This window comes from Erpetoichthys calabaricus, chromosome 3 (assembly GCF_900747795.2).
Source record: "Erpetoichthys calabaricus chromosome 3, fErpCal1.3, whole genome shotgun sequence".
NCBI classification, from domain to species: Eukaryota; Metazoa; Chordata; class Cladistia; order Polypteriformes; family Polypteridae; genus Erpetoichthys; species Erpetoichthys calabaricus.
This window is the reverse complement of record NC_041396.2, coordinates 32,751,150-32,773,869: the sequence shown is the minus strand read 5'-3', so window position 1 is coordinate 32,773,869 and position 22,720 is coordinate 32,751,150. Positions and strand designations below refer to the sequence as shown.

The window sequence follows — 22,720 nt, the reverse complement described above, 5'->3', positions numbered from 1 at the left end:
CAATTTTTTAATATGTTAGTATCCTGGTAGGTAGCCTACCATATATTAAAAAAAATATTTTTCTATTTTTACGGATCAGGACTTTTTTAAAGCATAAAGAACCAACTTCATAGGCAAAGAACCTTTCCCAGAAAGAAATGGTTCTTTGTCAAACAATAGTTCTATGAGGAACAACTAGACCCAGTGAAGAACCATATAGTGCCAATAAAGAACCAATGTTTTTAAGTGTGCACCTGAGGGCAGTCCCTGTCAGAGGAGAGATCTAAAAGGATAAGGACAGATGACATGCAAGGAGAGTTCTACAAGGATGAGGACAGATTACATGCTGGTAGCTTTAGTCAACCATGACATGTCAACAACAGTGAGTATAGCTGTCTCACTGAAATGACCCCTCTTGAAGCCCAGTTGATTTGGATCAAGTAGTTTGTTTTACATGATGACAAAGTCTCCATTTCCCTCCTGATTCCTTCCAGTCAGAAAGGACAACTGACCAGCAGGATTTGTTATTTTGACCAGTGGTGAGAAGACAAGCTAAATGACACCTTTTATTGGCTAACTAAAAAGTTTGCAATATGCAAGCTTTTGAGGCAACTCAGGCCCCTTCTTCAGGCAAGATGTAATCAGAAGAGCTTGAGCTGAACAGATGCTCTTGCAATACTACTCAATTACCACCAGAGGGTGGCAAAAACACGGCTTCATTGATTTTCTATCAGTTACATCTGTTAAAACACACATTAAATGGGAATCACAAAAATACAAAAAAAAAACTAAAATATGGTATAATCTAGTATACTGATGAATATATAATAACAAAGAAACAGAATTAAGTAGCCATTATAGCAGAATCTCACTAGCTCACTATACAATGTACTGTTTAGTTATTAATTTAGTATATTAAGGTTAGAAAAAGGATAAAAATGATAGATAGAGTTTATATTGATTTTGATCTGTGTCACGAAGCATGCAGCCATCTTACAATTAAGAAAAATTTCCACACAATTAAAAAAAAACTGAACCGTAATTACCAGAGTGATTGTAGTGCACTGATATTGTTGTTCCACTGACAGGGTTATGAAAATTTATTTTGAAATCCATTTCAAAAACATTACCAACATGATACCGTGAAACAATTGAAAGGAGCCCATCCTTCTCAGGTAAAACATCAGTAACTGACTTGTTGGTAACATCTTCTCCTTTGTTGCCTACCCACTCAACTACTGGTGCGGGGAACCAAGAATGGGAAATGATGGTCAAGTAGTCATTCCAACCACTCTCAACATATAAGCTCTTTGAAGATGCTGGCAAAAAAAAAAAATAAAGGATAAAACAATTGAAATAAAAATAAACACTGCAAACAAAATTACACAGTTTGTAATAGATCACAACTTATCAGAACCCTGGAGATTTTTAAACCCAAACTCAAGAGCACATTCCTTCTGCTCACCAGTGCATCACTGCTACACAAGAATTGATTATTTTTAATAGATCATAATTTATTGCCTACGATTAAATCTTGTAAGTACAACGCTTTTGTTATTTCCGACCATGCTCCTCTGATCATGGAGTTAAAATCATTATGCCCCACATACTTATCACGCCGATGGCGTCTTAACCCACTATTATTAGCAGATGAGAACTGTACAGAATTTATATCCAAACAAATCGATTTTTTTAGACACAAATACATCCTTGGAGGTTTCTGCGGGAACACTCTGGGAAACTCTGAAGGCTTTCTTAAGAGGCCAGATTATCTCATATCTAACCCACAAAAATAAATTGGAAACCAAGAAGGTATCAGAGCTAATCAGTGAAGTTTCCAGAAAAGATCAAGAACATACCAGGTGCCCAAATGAAGCATTTCATAGGAAAAGACAGGCTGTGCATTCAGAACTCAACCTCTTGACAACTAAAGAAACAGAACAACTCATTTTTAAATTAAGACATCATTACTATGAATACAGAGAGAAAACTAATACGATTTTAGTTCAATAAATCCACAAGCAGGAAGCTCACAATGCAATCCCAGCAATCACCAATACAAACAGAGACAAAATCATTGATCATAAAAAAATAATGCACACATTTAGAGACTACTATAAGTCCTTATATTCTACTGAGTTTAAAGAAGAGAAGACACAACCTAATGTATTTCTGGATGCATTACAGTTACCACAACTAGATACTCTGAGTGCAAAGAAACTGGATAAACCTTTTGCACTATCAGAATTACTAGATGATAGAAACTCACTACAGAGTGGGAAAGCAGCAGGCCCTGATGGCTACCCTGCCGAATTTCATAAAAAAAATTTTCAGTTAAGCTAGCTCCCCTTTAATTAGCAACATTTACAGAAGCTAGAGACAATAAAATTCTACCTCAAATTTTTCATTAAGCTCTAATTACCATCTTTCTTAAGCAAAATAAGGACTTATTACAATGTGCATCATACAGACCAATCTCATTTTTGAATAGCAATGTAAAGTTACTTTCTAAAGTCCCAGCTAGAAGGATTGAGAAAGTGCTTTTTTCGATAATATCACAAATCCAAACTGGATTTATTAAAGGCCGACACTTAGCTTCCAATCTTCAACACCTGTTTAATGTAATATGTTCACCTGCAAAGTCAAACACCCCAGAGATGTTATTGTCGTTGGATGCAGAAAAAGCATTTGACATGGTTGAATGGAAATACCTTTTCACTACATTAGAGAAATTTGGGTTTGGCCCGAACATCTATGCATGGATCAAACTACAGTGATCCCTCGCTATATCGCGCTTCGCCTTTTGCGGCTTCACTCTATCGCGGATTTTATATGTAAGCATATTTAAATATATATCGCGGATTTTTTGCTGGTTCGCGGATTTCTGCGGACAATGGGTCTTTTAATTTCTGGTACATGCTTCCTCAGTTGGTTTGCCCAGTTGATTTCATACAAGGGACGCTATTGGCAGATGGCTGAGAAGCTACCCAGCTTACTTTTCTCTCTCTCTCTGTCTCTCTTGCGCTGACTTTTTCTGATCCTGACGTAGGGGGATTGAGCAGGGGGGCTGTTCGTACACCTAGACGATACGGACGCTCGTCTAAAAATGCTGAAAGATTATCTTCACGTTGGCTACCTTCTGTGCAGCTGCTTCGTGAAGTGACATGCTGCACGGTGATTCGCATACTTAAAAGCACGAAGGGCATGTATTGATTTTTTTATCTGTCTCTCTCTCTCTCTCTCTCTCTCTCTGCTCCTGACGGAGGGGGTGTGAGCTGCCGCCTTCAACAGCTTTGTGCCGCGGTGCTTCGCATACTTAAAAGCCAAACAGCCCTATTGATTTGTTTGCTCCTTTGAAGCGGGAGATATGTTTGCATTCTTTTAATTGTGAGACTGAACTGTCATCTCTGTCTTGTCATGGAGCACAGTTTAAACTTTTGAAAAAGAGACAAATGTTTGTTTGCAGTGTTTGAATAACGTTCCTGTCTCTCTACAACCTCCTGTGTTTCTGCGCAAATCTGTGACCCGAGCATGACAATATAAAAATAACCATATAAACATATGGTTTCTACTTCGTGGATTTTCTTATTTCGCGGGTGGCTCTGGAACGCAACCCCCGCGATGGAGGAGGGATTACTGTACTGCATACCAATCCAGAAACTTCAGCTTGTTTTAACAACATTAATTCAATCTACTTCAAACTAGAATGGGGTACTAGACAAATATGTCCCTTGTCACCACTACTGTTTGCAATTGCCATTGAGCCACTGGCTGCTCACTGTTGAAATGCTTATGAGATAAAGATGGGTTATCAGAGAAGGACTTGGACTGAAAATTTCTCTATATGCAGATGATATGGTACTGTATACATCTGATCCACTAAAAACTGTGCCTGCAGTCCTAACAGCACTTACAGAATTTCAGAAGATTTCTGGGCTCAGAATTATTTTGAACAAAAGTGTGTTCTTTCCAGTGAATTCTCAAACACACAAAATTAGATTGGACACCTTTCCTTTTATCATCGCAGATCAGTTTATATACCTAGGGGTAAACATCACAAGTGAACATAAAGCTCTTTATCAAAAAAATTTTGCTGTCTGCAGGAAAAAAATTAAGCAAGACTTGCATAAATTGTCTACCCTTCATCTCACTTTTGCTGGAAGAATTAACATTCTCAAGATGAGTATCCTTCCTAAGCTTCTTTTTTATTTCAAAACATTCCAATAAACATTAATAAATCATTTAAAAAAATATTTGATTCAACCATGACCTCATTTGTTTTCAATCCCATTTTTTTGTAAAAATGTATCTATTTGTATGGAATGATTACAATAAAAATCAATAAAATAAAAAAAAAAAAATCCACATATCCAAAGGGCGACTCCCTACAAAGTCCTAAGGAAGAAGGTGGCCTGGCTCTACCTAACTTTAATTTTGTTTGTTTTGCTTAATGTATAAGCTATAAAAACCTGGACATTGACACAATGTCAAAAGTGAGAGTCCTACCTGTAACCACACGATCATTCAGGAAGTGGACCCCGGAGGCTGAGAATACTCTGAGACAATGTTTTGGAACTACAGACTGGGATATCCTGCAGGGATCACATAGTGAGAACATTGAGGAGGTTGTTGACTGCACTACTGACTACATCAACTTCTGTATGGACATTGTAGTTCCAGTAAGAACTGTACGCTGCTATGCTAACAACAAGCCATGGATTACAAGTGACATCAAGGGCCCTTTGAACCAAAAGAAAAGGGCCTTTAAAGAAGGTGATCAGCATGAGCTCAAGCGCGTGCAGAAGGAACTCCGAGTCCAGCTCAAGGCGGCGAAAGAGCAGTACAGGAGAAAGCTGGATCAGAAGTTGCAGAACAACAGCATGAAGGAAGTGTGGGATGGGATGAAGATCATCACTGGCTGCAGCTCAAAGCGGGGTACCACCATCGAGAGAGACGTGAAGAGAGCAAACCAAATGAACATCTTCTTTAACAGGTTTGACCACCCTAACCCACTCTCACCTCGGAGTACTGCACTCTCTACACATCCTTCTGCTGATACCAACATAGGAGAGACATCCCCACCCACAATTACAGCAGCTCAAGTGAGCAGAGAGCTGAGGAAACTTCGTGCCAGCAAAGCAGCAGGTCCAGATGGAGTATCGCCACGACTGCTGAAGGTCTGCGCATCAGAGCTGGGGGGTCCTCTACAGCGCATCTTCAACCTGAGCCTGGAACAGGGGAAAGTCCCGAAGCTTTGGAAAACATCTTGCATCACCCCAGTCCCAAAGGTATCACGTCCTGGTGAGCTGAATGACTTCCGGCCTGTCGCTCTAACATCACATGTAATGAAGACCATGGAGCGGCTGCTGCTTCACCACCTGAGGCCACAGGTCCAACACACCCTCGACCCTCTGCAGTTCGCATACCAGGAGAAGGTGGGAGCGGAAGATGTCATCATCTATATGCTACATCGATCCCTCTCCCACTTGGACAGAGGCAATGGCGCTGTAAGAATTATTTTTCTAGACTTCTCTAGCGCCTTCAACACCATCCAACCTCTGCTCCTTAGGGACAAGATGACAGAGATGGGAGTAGATTCATACCTGGTGGCATGGATCGTGGACTATCTTACAAACAGACCTCAGTATGTGCGTCTCAGGAATTGCAGATCTGACATTGTGGTCAGCAACACAGGAGCGCCGCAGGGGACTGTACTTTCTCCGGTCCTGTTCAGCCTATATACATCAGACTTCCAATATAACTCGGAGTCCTGCCATGTGCAAAAGTTTGCTGACGACACTGCTATCGTGGGCTACATCAGGAGTGGGCAGGAGGAGGAGTATAGAAACCTCATCAAGGACTTTGTTAAATGGTGCGACTTAAACCACCTACACCTGAACACCAGCAAAACCAAGGAACTGGTGGTGGATTTTAGGAGACCCAGGCCCCTCATGGACCCCGTGATCATCAGAGGTGACTGTGTGCAGAGGGTGCAGACCTATAAATACCTGGGAGTGCAGCTGGACGATAAATTGGACTGGACTGCCAATACTGATTCTCTGTGCAAGAAAGGACAGAGCCACGTGTACTTCCTTAGAAGACTGGCATCCTTCAACATCTGCAGTAAGATGCTGCAGATGTTCTATCAGATGGTTGTGGCGAGTGCCCTCTTCTACGCAGTGGTGTGCTGGGGAGGCAGCATTAAGAAGAAGGATGCCTCATGCCTGGACAAACGGGTGAAGAAGGCAGGATCTATTGTTGGCATAGAGCTGGACGGTTTGACATCCGTAGCAGAGCAACGGGCACTCAGCAGGCTCCTATCAATTATGGAGAATCCACTACATCCATTAAACAGTGTCATCTCCAGACAGAGGAGCAGTTTCAGCGACAGACTGCTGTCACTGTCTGCTCCACTGACAGACTGAGAAGATCATTCCTCCCCCAAACTATGCGACTCTTCAATTCCATCAGAGGGGGTAAACGTTGAACATTATTCAAGTTATTGTCTGTTTTTTTTTTACCTGCATTTTTTTATTACTCTTTAATTTAATATTTTTTGCTGCTGGAGTATGTGAATTTCCCCCTGGGATTAATAAAGTATCTATCTATCTATCTATCTATCTATCTATCTATCTATCTATCTATCTATCTATCTATCTATCTATCTATCTATCTATCTATCTATCTAATAGGTGAGCAGACACAGGTTTGGTCTGCAGTACTTCAATATATTCCTTGCTTTGTACCCCAATAAGAAAGTCATCACCAATATACTAACAACCCAATTGTGTATCACTTATTTAAAATATGGAACCAATGTAGGAAGTATTTTAAGATAGAGAAGCTATTATCTGTGGCACCTGTGCACGAGAACAACCTTTTTCCACCATCTCAAACACATGCAGTTTTTAATGTCTGGAAAACATCCGGGAATAAATCACTTAGAGATCTGTACATAGATGTCTTCACATTCTACGAACAATTACACTCCACATTTAACTTTCTAGCAACACATTTGTTTCACTATCTTCAAATTAGAAATTTTGTTAAAAAAACCTGCCCAATTTCTCTCACCTCCCACCTACCTCTATACTGGAAGAAATATTAATCAGTCTTGAGGACTCAAACAGCATTTCTTTAATATATAAAAACATTTTAAAGTCCCTCCCTTTCAAAGATCCCAGAGTACAGTGGGAAAAGGAACTCTCACTCAACATCTCAGAAAAGGAGTAGATGGTAGCAATGCACAGAATTCACTTGAGCTCCGCAAAGCATACAATTATTCAACTTAATACTATATATTGAGCGCATCTCTCTCGTTTAAAATTCTCCAAAATGTTTCTAAGGCAAGATACAACCTTCAAACGTTGCAATCAAGTTCCATCCTCACTGGGCCACCTGTTCTGGGTGTGCATCAAATTAACATCATTCTGGACCAAAATCTTTAAATGCCTATCACACAGCCTGGGTGTCACAATTAACAGCTGTATTTGGTGGACTTCCAGATGGGCTTAAAATGGAGAAGGACAAACAAACTGTAATTGTCTTTACTTAACTATTGGCACATAGGATTCTTCCAGTTGAGCAAGATAAGTCTAACGCACCTCTTTTAAGTGTGAGGGTAACTGATGTTATATATAATCTAAAATTGGAAAAAATCAAATTCTCACTTAGAGGATCTGTACAAAACTTTTTCAAAACCCAGCAGGATCTGATAAATAACATTTTAGAATAAGCATTTTAATTGAGGAAGTGGATTCTCTCTCCTCTTTTTCTATTCTATCTCTCTATTTTTATTTATTTACACTTTTCAAACCAGTTGTGTTAAACTTGACTTGCATGTGTTGAATGTTTTTTTAATTTTAATAAAATAAAATATAAATAAAAATAAAAAAATAAATTAAAAGGTAAGGATAAAATAAAACTGAGACATTAACTATACAATTGAAGTTGTCAGTGCTTGTGGTTACATTTCTTGAACGAGGCAACAATACTGTCTTTAAATTAGTAATTACAATTCTCGGTTTTAAGCTTTTCACTTCATCATGGCTGGTAGAGTAAATCTCAGATAAATTCTGTATTAGTTTAGTTGAATAAAGACCAACCTAGGAGAGACAGCCTGTTTCCTTGGAGTTATGTATTATGTTAAGGCCACTCTGGGCATTAACATACAAGTCAAAAGTCTGTTTTCACACACGTGGGCATGGGAGGCAGTTGATGGGCTTAAATAAATGCACTTATACATCAGACCAGGGGCCTCATCCATAGGTTCTAGCTCACTGCCAACTGTCAATGTTGGGGTAAAGGTTGTCTGTTCTTAAGGTAGAAAGAGACCAGGCTGGATAACCTTGTGGAGGCCCCTGATGTTCCTATACCTACTTACTCTTACAGAGATGGCTCTTCAACGCAATCTGCATGCTGCTTTTGCTCTGCTTAAAGTTAGAACTGATGTGTTGTCTCCTATGAGCTTAATTGTGCTTCAATGGTGAACTGATGTCTGATTTCCTAGCTTTGGCCTTTGTTCTGTTGCCTGTGACTTCTTGTCACTTCCACGTGACCTTGTTCTCTGCCTTTTTGGAGAGCTAGGCACGGCTCAAAGCTTCTGTATACTCTGCCCTATAGCATTCTGGGAGAGCACTACATGCTTCCTCCTTGACTGCAACAGTCTCTCTTCTGCATTAGTTCCCAAGCCTATTGTTGTGGTGAAGCACCATGACTTACAGAACCTACTACTATGTATCTAGTCAAATGAGAATACACATCTGGGGACAACACATTAAAAAGTTTGTAGTGGAAATCCACAAAATCTGCTGCTGCAAAGGCTACATGAACAGGGCTTCTTCCTAAAAACCCGCCTCAGTTTCTCCAGTCTGTGCATTTTAAACCATCGAGGTGTCAGGGACAGGGCAAAAGAAACTGAACAAAAGACTTGACGCTGAGAGAAAATAAAAAGCACAAGGTAATTGAAGCTTAATAATGAATTTGTATGTTGTAATAAGTACTGCTACAGAGGAGATAGACAGAAACACACACACAAAGACCACCACAGCTACTTGGCTCCATGCATTTGAGAAGTACTTCTGCCTGCTACGATATATTTCTGTCATTTTGACTATTGCATCACTGTATGGCATAACAATAATAGCAATAGAATTTAGATGAGCATGTGGTCTATGGATATACTACATGTTAAAATGCGACATTCTAGCATGGCATGTTTGCATTTCTGATTAGACAGTAATGTTAAATTCCTTTACTTATTTGTTTAGACATGCAGTCAGAAGATAGATTCAATGCAACCTCATACATTGTTCTATCGATGTTGTTAGGCAGATTTGTTAAATAGGGTGTTTTGAGAACTGAAATCTGCATCTCCTGTGTCTCTTCGTATCAACACTTTTAATGGCAGTACTTTTGATAGTGTGAGACATGTCACTTACTTCTAATGCTTATGTTGCAATTCATATTTTAATGAATGTAGCTGCCAATTCTTTCAGCCTCACACTGACTACTAGACTATTGCTGAAATGTTGGACGGAGAGCACACAGTGTCTATGATGACATATCTTTTATATTAACTGCTCGTCCATTGATGTCTTTGAATGCCACTGTAAATTCTGAGTGTACAGAAAGATTTTTAGCTTGCAACAGGTTAAGTTAATTTTTAACACATGCACACATTTATATGTTTAATAGTTTTTTTAGGAGACTTTTCATCTGTAGAAGGTTCATCGTATTCAGGAGCTTGCTGTCTATTGGACAAGTACCTCTGATCTTTGCACTTCAAAACTTTGAGTCCCGCCTTCCAGAGATGATGGATTGGTTTAGAAATGTGACACTCAGTGATCCGTCTAATTGTTCCCACACAGTTTTCCTCAAAATTCACTCATGGTTGTCTCCAGATGTATATATTATACGTCTGTCTTCAGCGAGACTATCTAGCAAATCCTTCCTTACCACACTAGCATGATTAGTTGTTCTACATCTAACCAATGTTTGTTTGTCTATTTACTGTTAGCCTTATGTATGATTGTTATTTGCTCTTTGGTGTCCTTCCCGATACCTTTGGTGAATTTTTTAGAAACCAGTTTTAGTTACTGTATGTTTAAGTTGTTTTTTGAGTTGCTGCATTTCTCTTCTATGTAAAGTGACATATTTTTAACTTTGAATTGAACTATAGCAATAATAATAATAGTAATAATGATAACTTGCTAGTTATGGTCTGCATAACTGACAGATATCTGAGATGATAAAGACAAATGAATGGCATATTTTCAGCCGTGGTGCATCACAAATGATATCATTATGCTCACACTTACCAGTCACTGTCAAGTTTATACATCCTTCACTATAGTTAATTTTCCTGACATCCCCAACCTGGCACATGTAGCTTCCTCTGTCTGCCAGCGTAACATTATTTAGAAATAAGGAGGCATCTCCTACAGTGATGTCAAACATCGGTTTGGTTCGGCTCTGATAGGCCGAGTCTTCTTTTCCATGTTGCCTGGTGCCATTCTCAAAGGCCAAAATAGTGATGTTTTTTAATGAGTCTATTCTTATCCAGTAGATCACAGCAGTCAGTAGATCAACACTGCCCGTGAAAGCACAGGGAAGAACCACATCCTGGAAAAGCTCAGCAACTACCGTGTGATTGACTGTAACATGGACGTCTGAAAGTCAAATACAGAAAAAGTGGTTAAAATAATGAATAAAACAAGCAAAGCCAATAAAGCTACCTTGGGTTATAAAGATAAGGGAAATGAGTTCAGCATAAACACCTTTTTACAAAATTACATAAAAATTAAAGAAACCAGTTAATGACCAATGCATCAATGAGACTCAATATTTATTATAGGATTTCATTCTTGCGGTCCTAACATACGGTATAATCTAATAAAAAAAATGTAACTTAGAAAATGTTTTTCAGATTAAAAAATGAAATCCTCACTCAAAGAAAATAATGAACAAAACAAGGAATACCAAGCTGAATGACATAATGCATGTGTCAGCATAAAAGAGGATGAAAATGCAAAATGACCTGCGCAGTCAGGGTCTTGAAGAGGACACCAGGCCACTTTAAGATACGACTGAAGAAGATTCAGCTACTTCAGCTTCAAGGTGACTGTTAATATAACACATTAATAATTGCTTTTAATGACTTGTAGGTGATCTGCCTCAATGAGAGTAGACAACAAGCCATGAAAATCTAATCGAATAGGTAGGAAAAGGTCTAAACTTGGTGGTCATAATTCTGCACCAACAAAGCCAACACTCTAATCAGGAATCAAAGTCGAATGAAAGCAAAGGCTCCAAAGCCAGGTTTTCTAAATAATTAAGTAAGTTATTTTCAAGCCTAGGTTAAACTTTTCAGTTTCATGTCCAGAAACTGGTTCAGTATTGCTTTTATTATTTAAGGATTATTGCTAAAGTTGGACCCATACTGGGCTTTGGGGACACAGAGAAATAAATTCACACTTTTTTTACTTCACAGCTAGTTACTATAAATCATTGCTCTCAACTCTTAGGAAAACCAGTCTGACTAGGCTGCAACTGGTGCAAAATATTTCTGCAGTACTCCTCACCAGGGGCCTCATGCATAACACTGTGCGTAGAGTTACCCTAAAACATGGCATATGGGCAAAAGCGGAAATGTGCGTACGCACAAAAAAATCCAGATGCATTAATCTGTGCGTACGTCAACTTCCACGTTCTTCTGCTACATAAATCCCGGTCAGCGTGAAAAGTAACGCACATGCACGCGCCTGCTGTCCTGCCCTAACTTCTCCTAGAATTACGCCTCTTTGAAAATGCAAGTCAATATAAATAGCCCTTAAACTCAGCATTTTGTGAAAAAAAATGGCAAAAGCACAGGGAAAAATTTAAGAATTTCAGTGAATACCAAGTGGAGGGAAGGAAAAACTTACTATTTGTTGGTTTAAACAGTGGTATAAACAACAAAAGGAAGCTGATCGAGTGACATAGAGTGTCGGAGAAACTCGAAAAATCAAGTTCACAAAGTCGCACAATGTCCGAAATAGAAAAGAAGTTATCAGATATCAAAGTTGCCATGAAAAGGTGAATTGTAGCCCATCATTTCAGTGTCATATGAAAGCTTATTAGGGTATAGAGAAAAGTACAAAAAACAGGCACACAGTGGGAAAAAAGCACAGAACTTTAATCTTGAAATTTCCACTTTAATCACGTAGTTTATTATGTCATTAAAGTAGAACATCATAAACTTCATTTTAAATCATTTAATTTACTAGTTTCTCAAATACGATCGTAACTAAAGTTGCACGTTAAATGCTTTGTTTTGTATGTGTTCTTCTATGAGCTCTATGTGTATAAATCTTAAATGGGCTTTCTCTTTCTCTGACTGGACACAGAATCCATTACATTCATGGTATTACAGCTCTCTGAATAATTTAAATACTGAGATGTATACTTGATATCATTTTCATGATGATAAGAATTAAAGCATGTTATTAAACATGGGAACACAGTGGTGCAGTGATAGTGATGAGCTGGTGCCCCGTCCGGAGATTGTTCTTGCCTCCGGCAAGATGCTTGCTGCGCCGTGTGCGACCTTCGATGAAATAATTTATTTCAGCATTGCTGTCTCTTTCAAACGTGTTAACCCCCAATTCCTGTCCTTCCTTTTCTTTCTCCAAGTACCCAATTGCCACACAATCAGTTCTGTAATAGATGTCAAGCCATCTGTAAGCTTAGAACGCTGATTCTTCAAAACTTTTATGGAACATTGAAATATCTTTGTAGTACATGTTTAATTATTCTATCCATATAGCCAACCAGTGTCGCGCCAGTCCCAGCAAGACTACAGAGCAAAGCAGGAACAATCCCTGAATGGGGCGCCAGCTTGTTGCTAGTGCTGTGACACCATGTCCTCACATGTTTAATTATTAAAAATATAGATTATTTAAATGATGTTAACATTTTATCGGTATAATGTAATAAACATATTTTGCTGCATTTCATCTTAAAAATGGTATCGTCATTATATGTAAATATGCACTTTATAAAGTGGCTCAGTTTGTGCAATATTATAACTGTAGTGCAAGTTTACAGTGAGGTGATTGTACTTATAAGTACAAACAGTTCTACAAGGAACACTTGATGGACTGATTGAGTACGTTTATAGTTCTTGGGATGAAACTGTTTCTGAACTGCGAGGTCTGTACAGGAAAAGCTCTGAAGCGTTTGCCGTATGGAAGAGTGTTCAAATAGACAGTGCGCATGGCTGAGGCAGTGTGTGCTAGATGCTGTATTCTGATAATTCTCTTTCCGATCAGCTGCTGTAGAGCTGTGATTCTACATTCAGATAAAGTGGGATAAGTGCTTGAGAGTAACAACGCTAAAGCAGCTATGGTATTTAGAATAGTTTGTCCATTCCATGTACCATTATATTGTTACAAGTTAATTACAATCAGATGCCTTAAACTAATAAACAATATGCGATTAATTTCAGTGTATTTGATAAAGCCACGTCATGGATGTGGATCTAAAAAAGAAAGGGAAACCACGCTGGAACAAAAGCAATGCTTTGACGCTGGGTGCCGCCAGTTTGCAAAACCGAGTGGAGAACTTGTGTATGACAAGCATTTAGCTAGCGTGAAAATGTGCATGGCTTTATGGTAAGTTTAGGTGTTATACATCGTGATGTGGAAACAGACTTACACAACATTTTTGTGCATATGCACCGTTTATACAAGAGGCCCCAGGTCTAAGTCCTTTTCTCGCTCACCCGTATTTTAACTTCATTACAGTGGCTGCCAGTTAGTTATAGGATCCAGTTTAAGATTCTATTTTTAACCTATACAGCTCTGAATGGTCTGGCTCCAGTATATGTTAAAACATGCTGAATATTTACCATACAGGTAGACCTCTTAGATGATCTCACCACTGCATGTTATTCCACACACTAGATCAAAAACAAAAGGGGATAGAGCCTTCTCCGTTATGGCCACCAAACTCTGGAGCAGTCTCCCCCTTGATTTCAAAACAACTAATTCTGTAATTGCATTTAAAATTCAATTAAAAACATATTATTTTAGACAGGAATTTCTTTCTTGTTAGGTTGTTTTTAGATCTTTCTATAATATATTTTATCTGTTTGTTTTTAGCTATGAGGGATGGCACATTTTATATATTTTTTGTTGATCCAATATGAAATACTGAAATTTTTATTTTATTTTATTTTTATTTCTTGGTTTGTCATTGTAAAACACTTTGTACACATCACTTAAAAAGTGCTCTATAAATAAATAAATAAATAAATAAGCAGACGTTTTTAACAATATCCACAATTTTTAATATCTACTTTTATACTGTTACATAAATTACAAATGATTATGCAATCTCTGAGTGAAAAAAAATATGAGCAATGACCAGGAGAAAGGACATGGTCAAAAACATTCAAGCGTTGATATTATAAGTCCAAACAAAGTCTACAAAGCCAAATTGCTAACCAAAAATTAAAGTCAAAAGTTTTATTGCCTGGAGTCACAAAAATAAGATTTGGAAAATCAGTATTTAAATCAGTCTCTATTAATCCATGAACTCCATACAGTATGTGCCAATGGTGCTACATCATTGGAATGATTGCTGCAACAATGATCATGTAACTGTCCACAAATGATGACAGAAATGACAGTAAATAATTATAAACTTTCCGGAGAAACCTGTAGCTGAGTAATAAGTTACACAATTGAATTTCATGTGTCTTAAGACCCCTAAAAAGAAGTCAATGTGAATTTTATCTCAGGTATGAGATGCACAAAAATTAATAAATGGTGCAATTCCTAACAACGCCCCAGTGAGCGCCCCTATGAAGAACAAAATTGTGCTGTACTCACAAAAACAAGTCCAAACAAAAATGACTTAATGAAATGCTAAATCTAGACACCAGAAATGAATATAATTCAATTATCCGTGGAACAAAATCCCTAATCATCTTCACAAACCTGAAGAAAAATGTATTTACACAGAAATAAAGAGATTATAACAGTTGCCATTTTCACTTTAATTCCATCATTCTGTGAAGGTACTTTTGTTGCCATTTTGCATATTTGTTTTTCATGGGTGTTGCCATTTTGTTTGCAGTGAGCCTGACATTCTATGTTTCATGGATTTAATGGGTGCCACTATTTGTGTGTCTAGTTGCTATGATTCTACATGGTAATTTCTTGCTTTATTTACTCCTAGCTTTCAGCACTGTGATGATGCTTTGCACTCTTTAGGAACTAGTTTGGGTAGACAAACACTCATATAAAAAAGTAGGTTTAGATAATTCTCTAATAAAGCCATTATTTTCAGTCATTCTTGCTGCCAGAGCCAGCCTATTATGATTTTTCAGCTACTACTGTCTTCCAGTAATTGTACCCACTAAGGAAACTCAGCTAAGTCTTAAGCATATAAATAAATTCTAGTACAAAAGAGTAATATAAAGATATAAAAAGATATACGTATCTTGCACCATTCAAGGAAAATGCTAGCAAATTCTACAGCAGTAGTTCTTAAACTTTTTTCTCTTTCAACCCAATTTAGCTCTTTTTGTATGTTTGAGACCCAGAATTGGTGCTGACTGTCACACTTTCACCCCTTGGACTGGAGTGATTGTGACCTATTACAAGACACTCTGTAAACCCTATGCGACCCTTTCCTATTGTGAATTTACACTCTGCACAACCCAAATTCAGACAAGACATGAAAATAGACAAAAAAAAAACTATTCTATATAATAAATATATTCCAGAACATTCAGGTAAACATAGAGGTTAGGGTCAGCTTACCAGTCAAATTTATGGTAAAGTGATTTTCCCTAGGCAAACCATCACTGACATCCTTTACGTGCTCTATAGGCTCATCCATAAGGTAGGATCGTCCCTCAAAATAGTGCTCCATCTGGACGCTTTGCTCTGGATAAAGCAGTACAGTCTCTGGGAGATGTCTGGCCTCTTCCTCTTGTATTAAGTTAACTGAGAAGTTGCAGTGACACAAGGCTATGGGTACGCCTGAGGGCTTCACCAAAGCATACACTGTTAAATAAAGAAATAAGAGTAAGCTGATTGGATATTTGTAGCTGAATAGCAATAGCTGCAATGAGCCTATCTTATATTCTAAAGTAAATGCTTCACACTAGATTCAGAAAACAAACTGAGATCAGTAAGAGAAAGTTAAAAATTGCATCTTTTAAACAAAGTCAGGACCAAGAAGCAGGAACCGTGGTTGAGAGCAAAAAGGGGTCAAAACTAGAAAGCTAGAAAGATTATAACAAATGAGTTTTATGACGAAAATATCCACAAACTTGGATATCCTGGAAGTGCACAATGCTGACCTTAATACAGTTACACTAAGGATTTACATGTCACACTGTACTGTTATCCATCCTAACAGCCTCTTGGTAACCAGACCAAGCAAAACATGAGGCCCATATCATAAAATTATATATATTACAGCCAGAGTTTATTCCATGATTTGTGTTTATTTTCCTTTATATTTTTGTTTTTGTAATATTTAAATTACAGTCGACCCTTGATATACGACCGGCCTGACGTGCGATCAACTTGATTTACCACCAAAATTTTTGTTTTGATTTACGACCAACATCTTGCGTTATGACCTGAATGCGGTCACGTGTATCCGCTTGCACGATTGTAAACAAACAGCCGAGAGCATTCGTAAGCGTCAGTCGGAGCCCAGATACATGTGTTTGTGGACGTAATTTCAGTCAGTGCAGTGATTTATATAATTTATTTCGATAATTGCTAAGGAAGGAAGAGAAGGTAACGAAGGTAAAGAAAGCGATCACAATCGAAATGAAGAAGGAAATTGTGCAGAAATATGAGAGTGGTGTTCGTGTGACCGATCTCGCTAAGATGTACAGCATGTCGAAATCCACCATCTCGACAGTTTTACAAAGAAAAGATTTGTATAAGGAGGCTCCTTCCAAACAATAACCACCTTCCATTTCATTCTCCTCCTCCTCCCTTCCTGCAGCCCAAAGATGTCAACTTAAATGGTGAGTACAGTATGAAATTGTTGTTTCTGGTAGGCTATGCACTTTTTATAACTTTTTGGTTAGTACATTAGAAACATTATTTGTGTTTTGGTAAATTATGCACATTATACAACCCTTTTTTATTATGAAAAGGTTAAGTGAGTGTTGCTGTGGGAGGTTCGGAACGCATTATGGGTATTTCCATTATTTCTTATGGGAAAAATAGTCTTGACTTACAATCAACTTGGGTTACAACCAGCCCTCGCGAACGAATTGAGTTCGTAAGTCAAGGGTCCACTGTATTAATTTCATGTTTTTTTATGTTAATTCTATTAGTTTTTTTATGATTTGTTAACAATGTACTGTAACTTTAAATGTACTTTAACTTTTAAATGTGCTTATATTTCCTGTACTTTAGGGATTGAGCCACAGGAAGCGGGCCCACCCTGACTTCACTGCTATATGGTCAAAACTGAGAGCCCACAGTAGAGCACTGAGATTGCATTTGAGTTTAAAGTGAGTATTGTTATTTTTGGTTTCTGAATTTTCTTGCCTGTTTGTTGGATTTTCTTTGTGATTTGTGTTTTGGGACTTTTTGTTTTGGATTGCCTTTTAAAGCACATTCTTTTTTGCTATTTTAGGTATTTTATTATATTTTTTTTATTCCTGTTAAAAAAGCTCTCAAGGAATATGGCTTGAATTTTATGGTTTCTCTCCCTTGTATAGCATTTTTGTTAAGTTTGAGGCTTACTTTGTATTTTTACGTGTATAAAACTGTTCCTAATTTGTGTCTCCTGTGTAGGCTGAAGCCTACAGTTAGTAGTTGGGGACTGGCTATTTTGGGGTAAGTTTCTTTTGTAGGCTGGCCAGTGGATGGCCTAACCGGCTTTTCTGGCTACTGAATTCCCTTCCTAAATGATGCCTTGATGATTTTTACAAGCCAAGGAACAATTGGAAAAAAGTTTAAAATACAAATCAGATCATGACAGGATTCACGTATATTATTAGGAGCAGAGACATGCTCAAAAGACAGAGATCACCAAGCTATCATGTCATTAGAATATGAAAATTAAAGGAAGATGGTAGACATTCAGAGCATTACAATCAATCCATCCATTTACTTAAATTCTTAATCCAATTTCAGGTTCATGGTAGCTGGAATCTCACTCCAGCAGCTTTGGACATGTGTCATGAACCAGCCCGGCTCAGATGCCAGATTATCACCAGGCTTGCTCACACACTTTGTCACATTCACTCACAAGAGCTCAGGGTTAACTGAATGCACATGACTGCATGTCATGGAGAGAAAACCTTGTGGAACACATGGAGGAAAGAAGGAAGTATTGCATGTCCATTGCTTATATAAAGTATTGGGCTGTAAACTCATGAATAATTGAGAACTGGGTGAAAAACATCAAAAGTGACGAATAGACTGGATGAGTTACCCAGACCAGGAACAAAATGTCCATTTTAATCTCATTTATAGGGGATCTGGAAAAGACAAGCTAAAGCACAAAGTCTTACCTAATTTAACCAGACTTAATGAAAATATCACAATAACTGGAAATTTCGGTGTGGTAGCCACATATAAGGTATATGATAACGTTGCGGGTGCCATAGTGCAGAAACAATGTGCTGAATTCTTGGATGGTTCTAGAGGATATTGTAAGCTTAGAATAGTCACTGTCAGAAATGAAGATGTAGTTCTGATGTGTATTCTGTATATCCTTAAAGTATGATCTGCAAAAGAAATAACAAGTATAATTTAAGCATAAAAGAAACCATAACTTTGACATTAAAGCATTATAAATTCTTTTGTTGTATTCAGAAGATATGCAAAGAAGAGTCGTCAAACACAGCAGAATTCATATATCCTGCTGTTTCTTGTTTTGGTTCACTTGCTCTTTGGTTAAAAGAGTGAAATTTTAATTATTTAATAGGGACCACTCAGTGAGAAAAATCCCCAAGCTCTGCCTTTCCAGAATCCTAAATTTTCAATTTTTCCATTCAGCCATCTGTTTTCACACCTGCTCATTCCAGGAAAAATTTGGTGAAAGACAAGAACAAATCAAGGAACAGATGTCAGTCCGTTGGAGGACGCACTCATGTATGTATCTATAATTTATCACAGTGAACCAACCTTAAAACATTGAGATGGGTGGAGAGCACAGATCAAGTAAGAATGTGTTGAGGCTGGAGCTTTGAAGCAACAAGTGTAATCAGTTTGCTGACATTCAACCCCAATTATATTTGTATAGATGATAGTTAAAAAGTGAAATTAAAAATCACTTTAGAGGGTTGGATTTTGGTGGCAGTAAACTTATGTCTGATACTAAATTAAAATATCAGTGGTCAGAGTCTATCTCAGTAGCATTAGGCACAATGCAAGAGCACTGCCATGCCTGGCAACATCGGATAGGCCATCACTCCATCCCTGGACACACTCATAAGCTCAGTCTTATGCATAGGAGGCCAATTTAAAGACTGATTAGACTAACATTCCACTTAATTCAATTTATTTTAATTAGGTACTCATTCACTTGTGTGCCCAATGCACTGTAAATTATTGCAAATGCAGCATAGTGTCACTCAAATATGCTAGCATAGTCTGTTTCTTCTGTATCCCGATGTAAAGGATAAAAAGGTGAAAGAAACTGAGTGCTTCATAGCACCCTAATATCTCTACATCTCCACCTACCGTCAGGAATACCTCACCCAACTGGATGAATATGATATCATTCCCCCTAACAGCACCATTGTAGAACACAGACAGTTGTGCCTGGCACATGAACTAGACACACACATGATGGTCAACGGTGCGTAATTTTTTGTGGAATTAAAACCAAATCCAGCATTGAATATTAGATAGCTGTAAGCAAATTCCAATGCTCCATATTAGAACAAACATTTGAACAATTTAAGCGAGAACTGGCCATTCAGCCCAATAAAGCACGCCAGTCCTATCCACTTAATTGCTTAATGGCTAAGCGCATGTCACCCCAAATCTATTTGACATTCAGCTCTCTTTACTTTGCAGATTATAACAGGCAAAGTAAAACAAAACTACATGAAAATATATACAACCGTGATTCCAAAAAAGTTGGGATGCTGTGTAAAATGTAAATAAAAATAAAATGCAATGATTTGCAAATATTATAAACCTATATTTTATTCACAATAGAACATATCAAATGTTGAAATGGAGACACATTACCATTTCATGAAAAATATTTGCTCATTTTGAATTTGATGGCAGTAAGACATCTCAAAAAAGTTGGAACAGGGGCAACAAAAGGGTGGGAAAAATAAGTGATACTAAAAAGAAAAAGCTGGAGGACCATTTTGCAACTAATTAGGTGAATTAGCAACAGGTCAGTAACATGATTGGGTATAAAAAGAGCATCTTAGAGAGGCAGAGTTTCTCAGAAGTAAAGATAGGCAGAGCTTCACCAATCTGCAAAAAACTGCATCTACAAAATATGGTACAATTTCAGAGTAATGTTCCTAAATATAAAATTGTGAAGACTTTGAATATCTCATCATCTACAGTATGTAATAATGTATAATCAAAAGATTCTGAGAATCTGGGGAAATGTCTGTGCAGAAAGGAGATCAGTGCTATCAGGTATCCTGTCACTGATTGTGAAGCTGGTTGGAACAAAAACCTGCAGTCACAGGGGGGCCACAGGACCGAGGTTGGGAACCACTGATTTAAACATTTGATACGTTTTCTATATTCTATTTTGATTGAAATATGGGTTAATGAAATTTGCAAATCCCTGCATTCTGTTTTTATTTACATTTTACACAGCATCCCAGCTTTTTTGGAATTAAGATTGCATATATATACTGTAAATATATAAGTACCATGTGCTTTTTACACTAAAATACATTTTACATATACATCTGTTTTGCTGGTGGCCTGTGCTTTTAGCGATAACACAGAATTAAGACAGCTTATTTAGCCTTTAAGAAATCTTAAAACGCGGGCTTCATTGCTAGTTAGACATCAAAGAAAGAAGTCAGCATAACACAAAACCACAGTCCCCTACCTGTTTTTCTCTTCCTGTTGTCAGAATTCTTATTTCAACTGACAATGAAGGAATTAAATATGGGTTAACATCATTTTAAAATAAAGAACAACCAATAATTAAAAAATATTTTGATTTTAAAAGTGAAATTTTTTTAATTCTAAGGGCAATAATGTGCAGAAACAAGAAATCTAATAGGCATAATAAAGTTACTGCGGTGGGCTGGCGCCCTGCCCGAGGTTTGTTTCCTGCCTTGCGCCCTGTGTTGGCTGGGATTGGCTCCAGCAGACCCCCGTGACCCTGTAGTTAGGATATAACGGGTTGGATAATGGATGGATAATAAAGTTAAAATGAAATTGAATATAATCAGTTTAAAAAAACACACATACACATCCATCCTCTATTTCAGAACGTGATTATTCCCCTATAACAGACCCCCTAATCACAGAGTTTCACTCTTCCATGTTGAGCATCTTTGGAGATACCACACATCTTTATGATCTGAGAGGAAAATCAGATCCTAGGAGAAAACCCAGATGGACACCTGGACAATAGGTAAAAGAGCCAGGATTTCAATGCAAGTACTTTCATCAGTCAAGGTGTAACCTGATGAAGTGGCCTTAGTTGCCTAGAAAGCTTGTATTTGTAATTTATTTAGTTAGCCAATAAAAGGTGTCATTTCACCCTACTTTCTCCTGTATCAATCTATGGCTAACACGGTACAACACTCTACTGCAATGCAAGTACTTGTCAATGTGTGGAAGCCACATTAACTACTGTATCCTCATTCTACCCATAATTATGCACTGTATAGTTTGAAAAAAGTTTTGCAAGTAAATCGTAAGTTATATAATCTGTGTTTTCAAACCTTTTTCATTAGATTAATGTCACTTTTGTTCATGATTCAACCAACAGAGTCTGTTGGGTAATTTGTAATTTTATTTCAAATAATGAAACGAGGAGAGGCTCATAGCCTTAAGAATGACCCACCATTACCAGCGCACATTCTGTGTGTTAAATTTCTTTGCACAGCATTACAAAATACATACTCACTGTTTATCTGGGCCCCTTCTTCCTGTCAGAAATCAGTCCAACCGCAGTCTGTCTATAATGGATTTTGATCAAAGATCTTTGTGTTAAAACCGCTTGCTTCTCTACAGTAAGATGCATATCCTATGTTTACAGAGGGACTTACTTCTTATCTGGTGTCCAATCAAATAAAATGTGGGTGTTGCCAAATAAAACTTTATCTCATTAAGGTTAAAGCAAAAACACCTCTCTAGATTTTTCAAGTTTTTACATGCTGAAACATAAATGTAAGAAATCATAGTAGTAATCTGGTTATGTTTATGCCAGGGCACTTTTTCTTTTTGTCTCGAAGGTCTCGGCTGTGCTACCTCCTTGACCTTATCATATAGTCATTTATTTTCTAGCACTGTATGTATATGCAAAACTTGCTTATTTTCTCCTGTAAGGCCCATACTGTTTTATTCTAGTGTTGACTGCTTCAGTCATTCATTATCCACTTCTACCTTCAGAGCTCCTAATTCTTCCTACACCCCAACTAGTAACCTTAGATTTTCTAATGGAGGTCTGCTTCGAATTACATTAGCCAGGCTTAAAAGAAGTGGTGAGGAAGCCTTTTGCCGTTATACACCAGAATGAAGAATATTTTACCTACACTATAGAAATT

General features: G+C 37.7%; 1 protein-coding gene across 1 annotated transcript; it reads right to left on the bottom strand.

Moving 5' to 3' along the window:
- Positions 1-221: 221 nt before the first annotated feature.
- LOC114647891 (butyrophilin-like protein 2) lies at positions 222-22,179 on the bottom strand. The gene is made up of 6 exons (XM_051924380.1): positions 22,081-22,179; positions 18,521-18,736; positions 15,789-16,034; positions 10,299-10,649; positions 1,026-1,298; positions 222-262 (listed from the first exon to the last, which is right to left on the bottom strand). The coding sequence occupies exons 2-6, from the start codon at positions 18,612-18,614 to the stop codon at positions 222-224; spliced, it is 1,005 nt and encodes a 334-aa protein (XP_051780340.1). The 5' UTR covers positions 18,615-18,736; positions 22,081-22,179.
- Between the last annotated feature and the right edge of the window lie 541 nt (positions 22,180-22,720).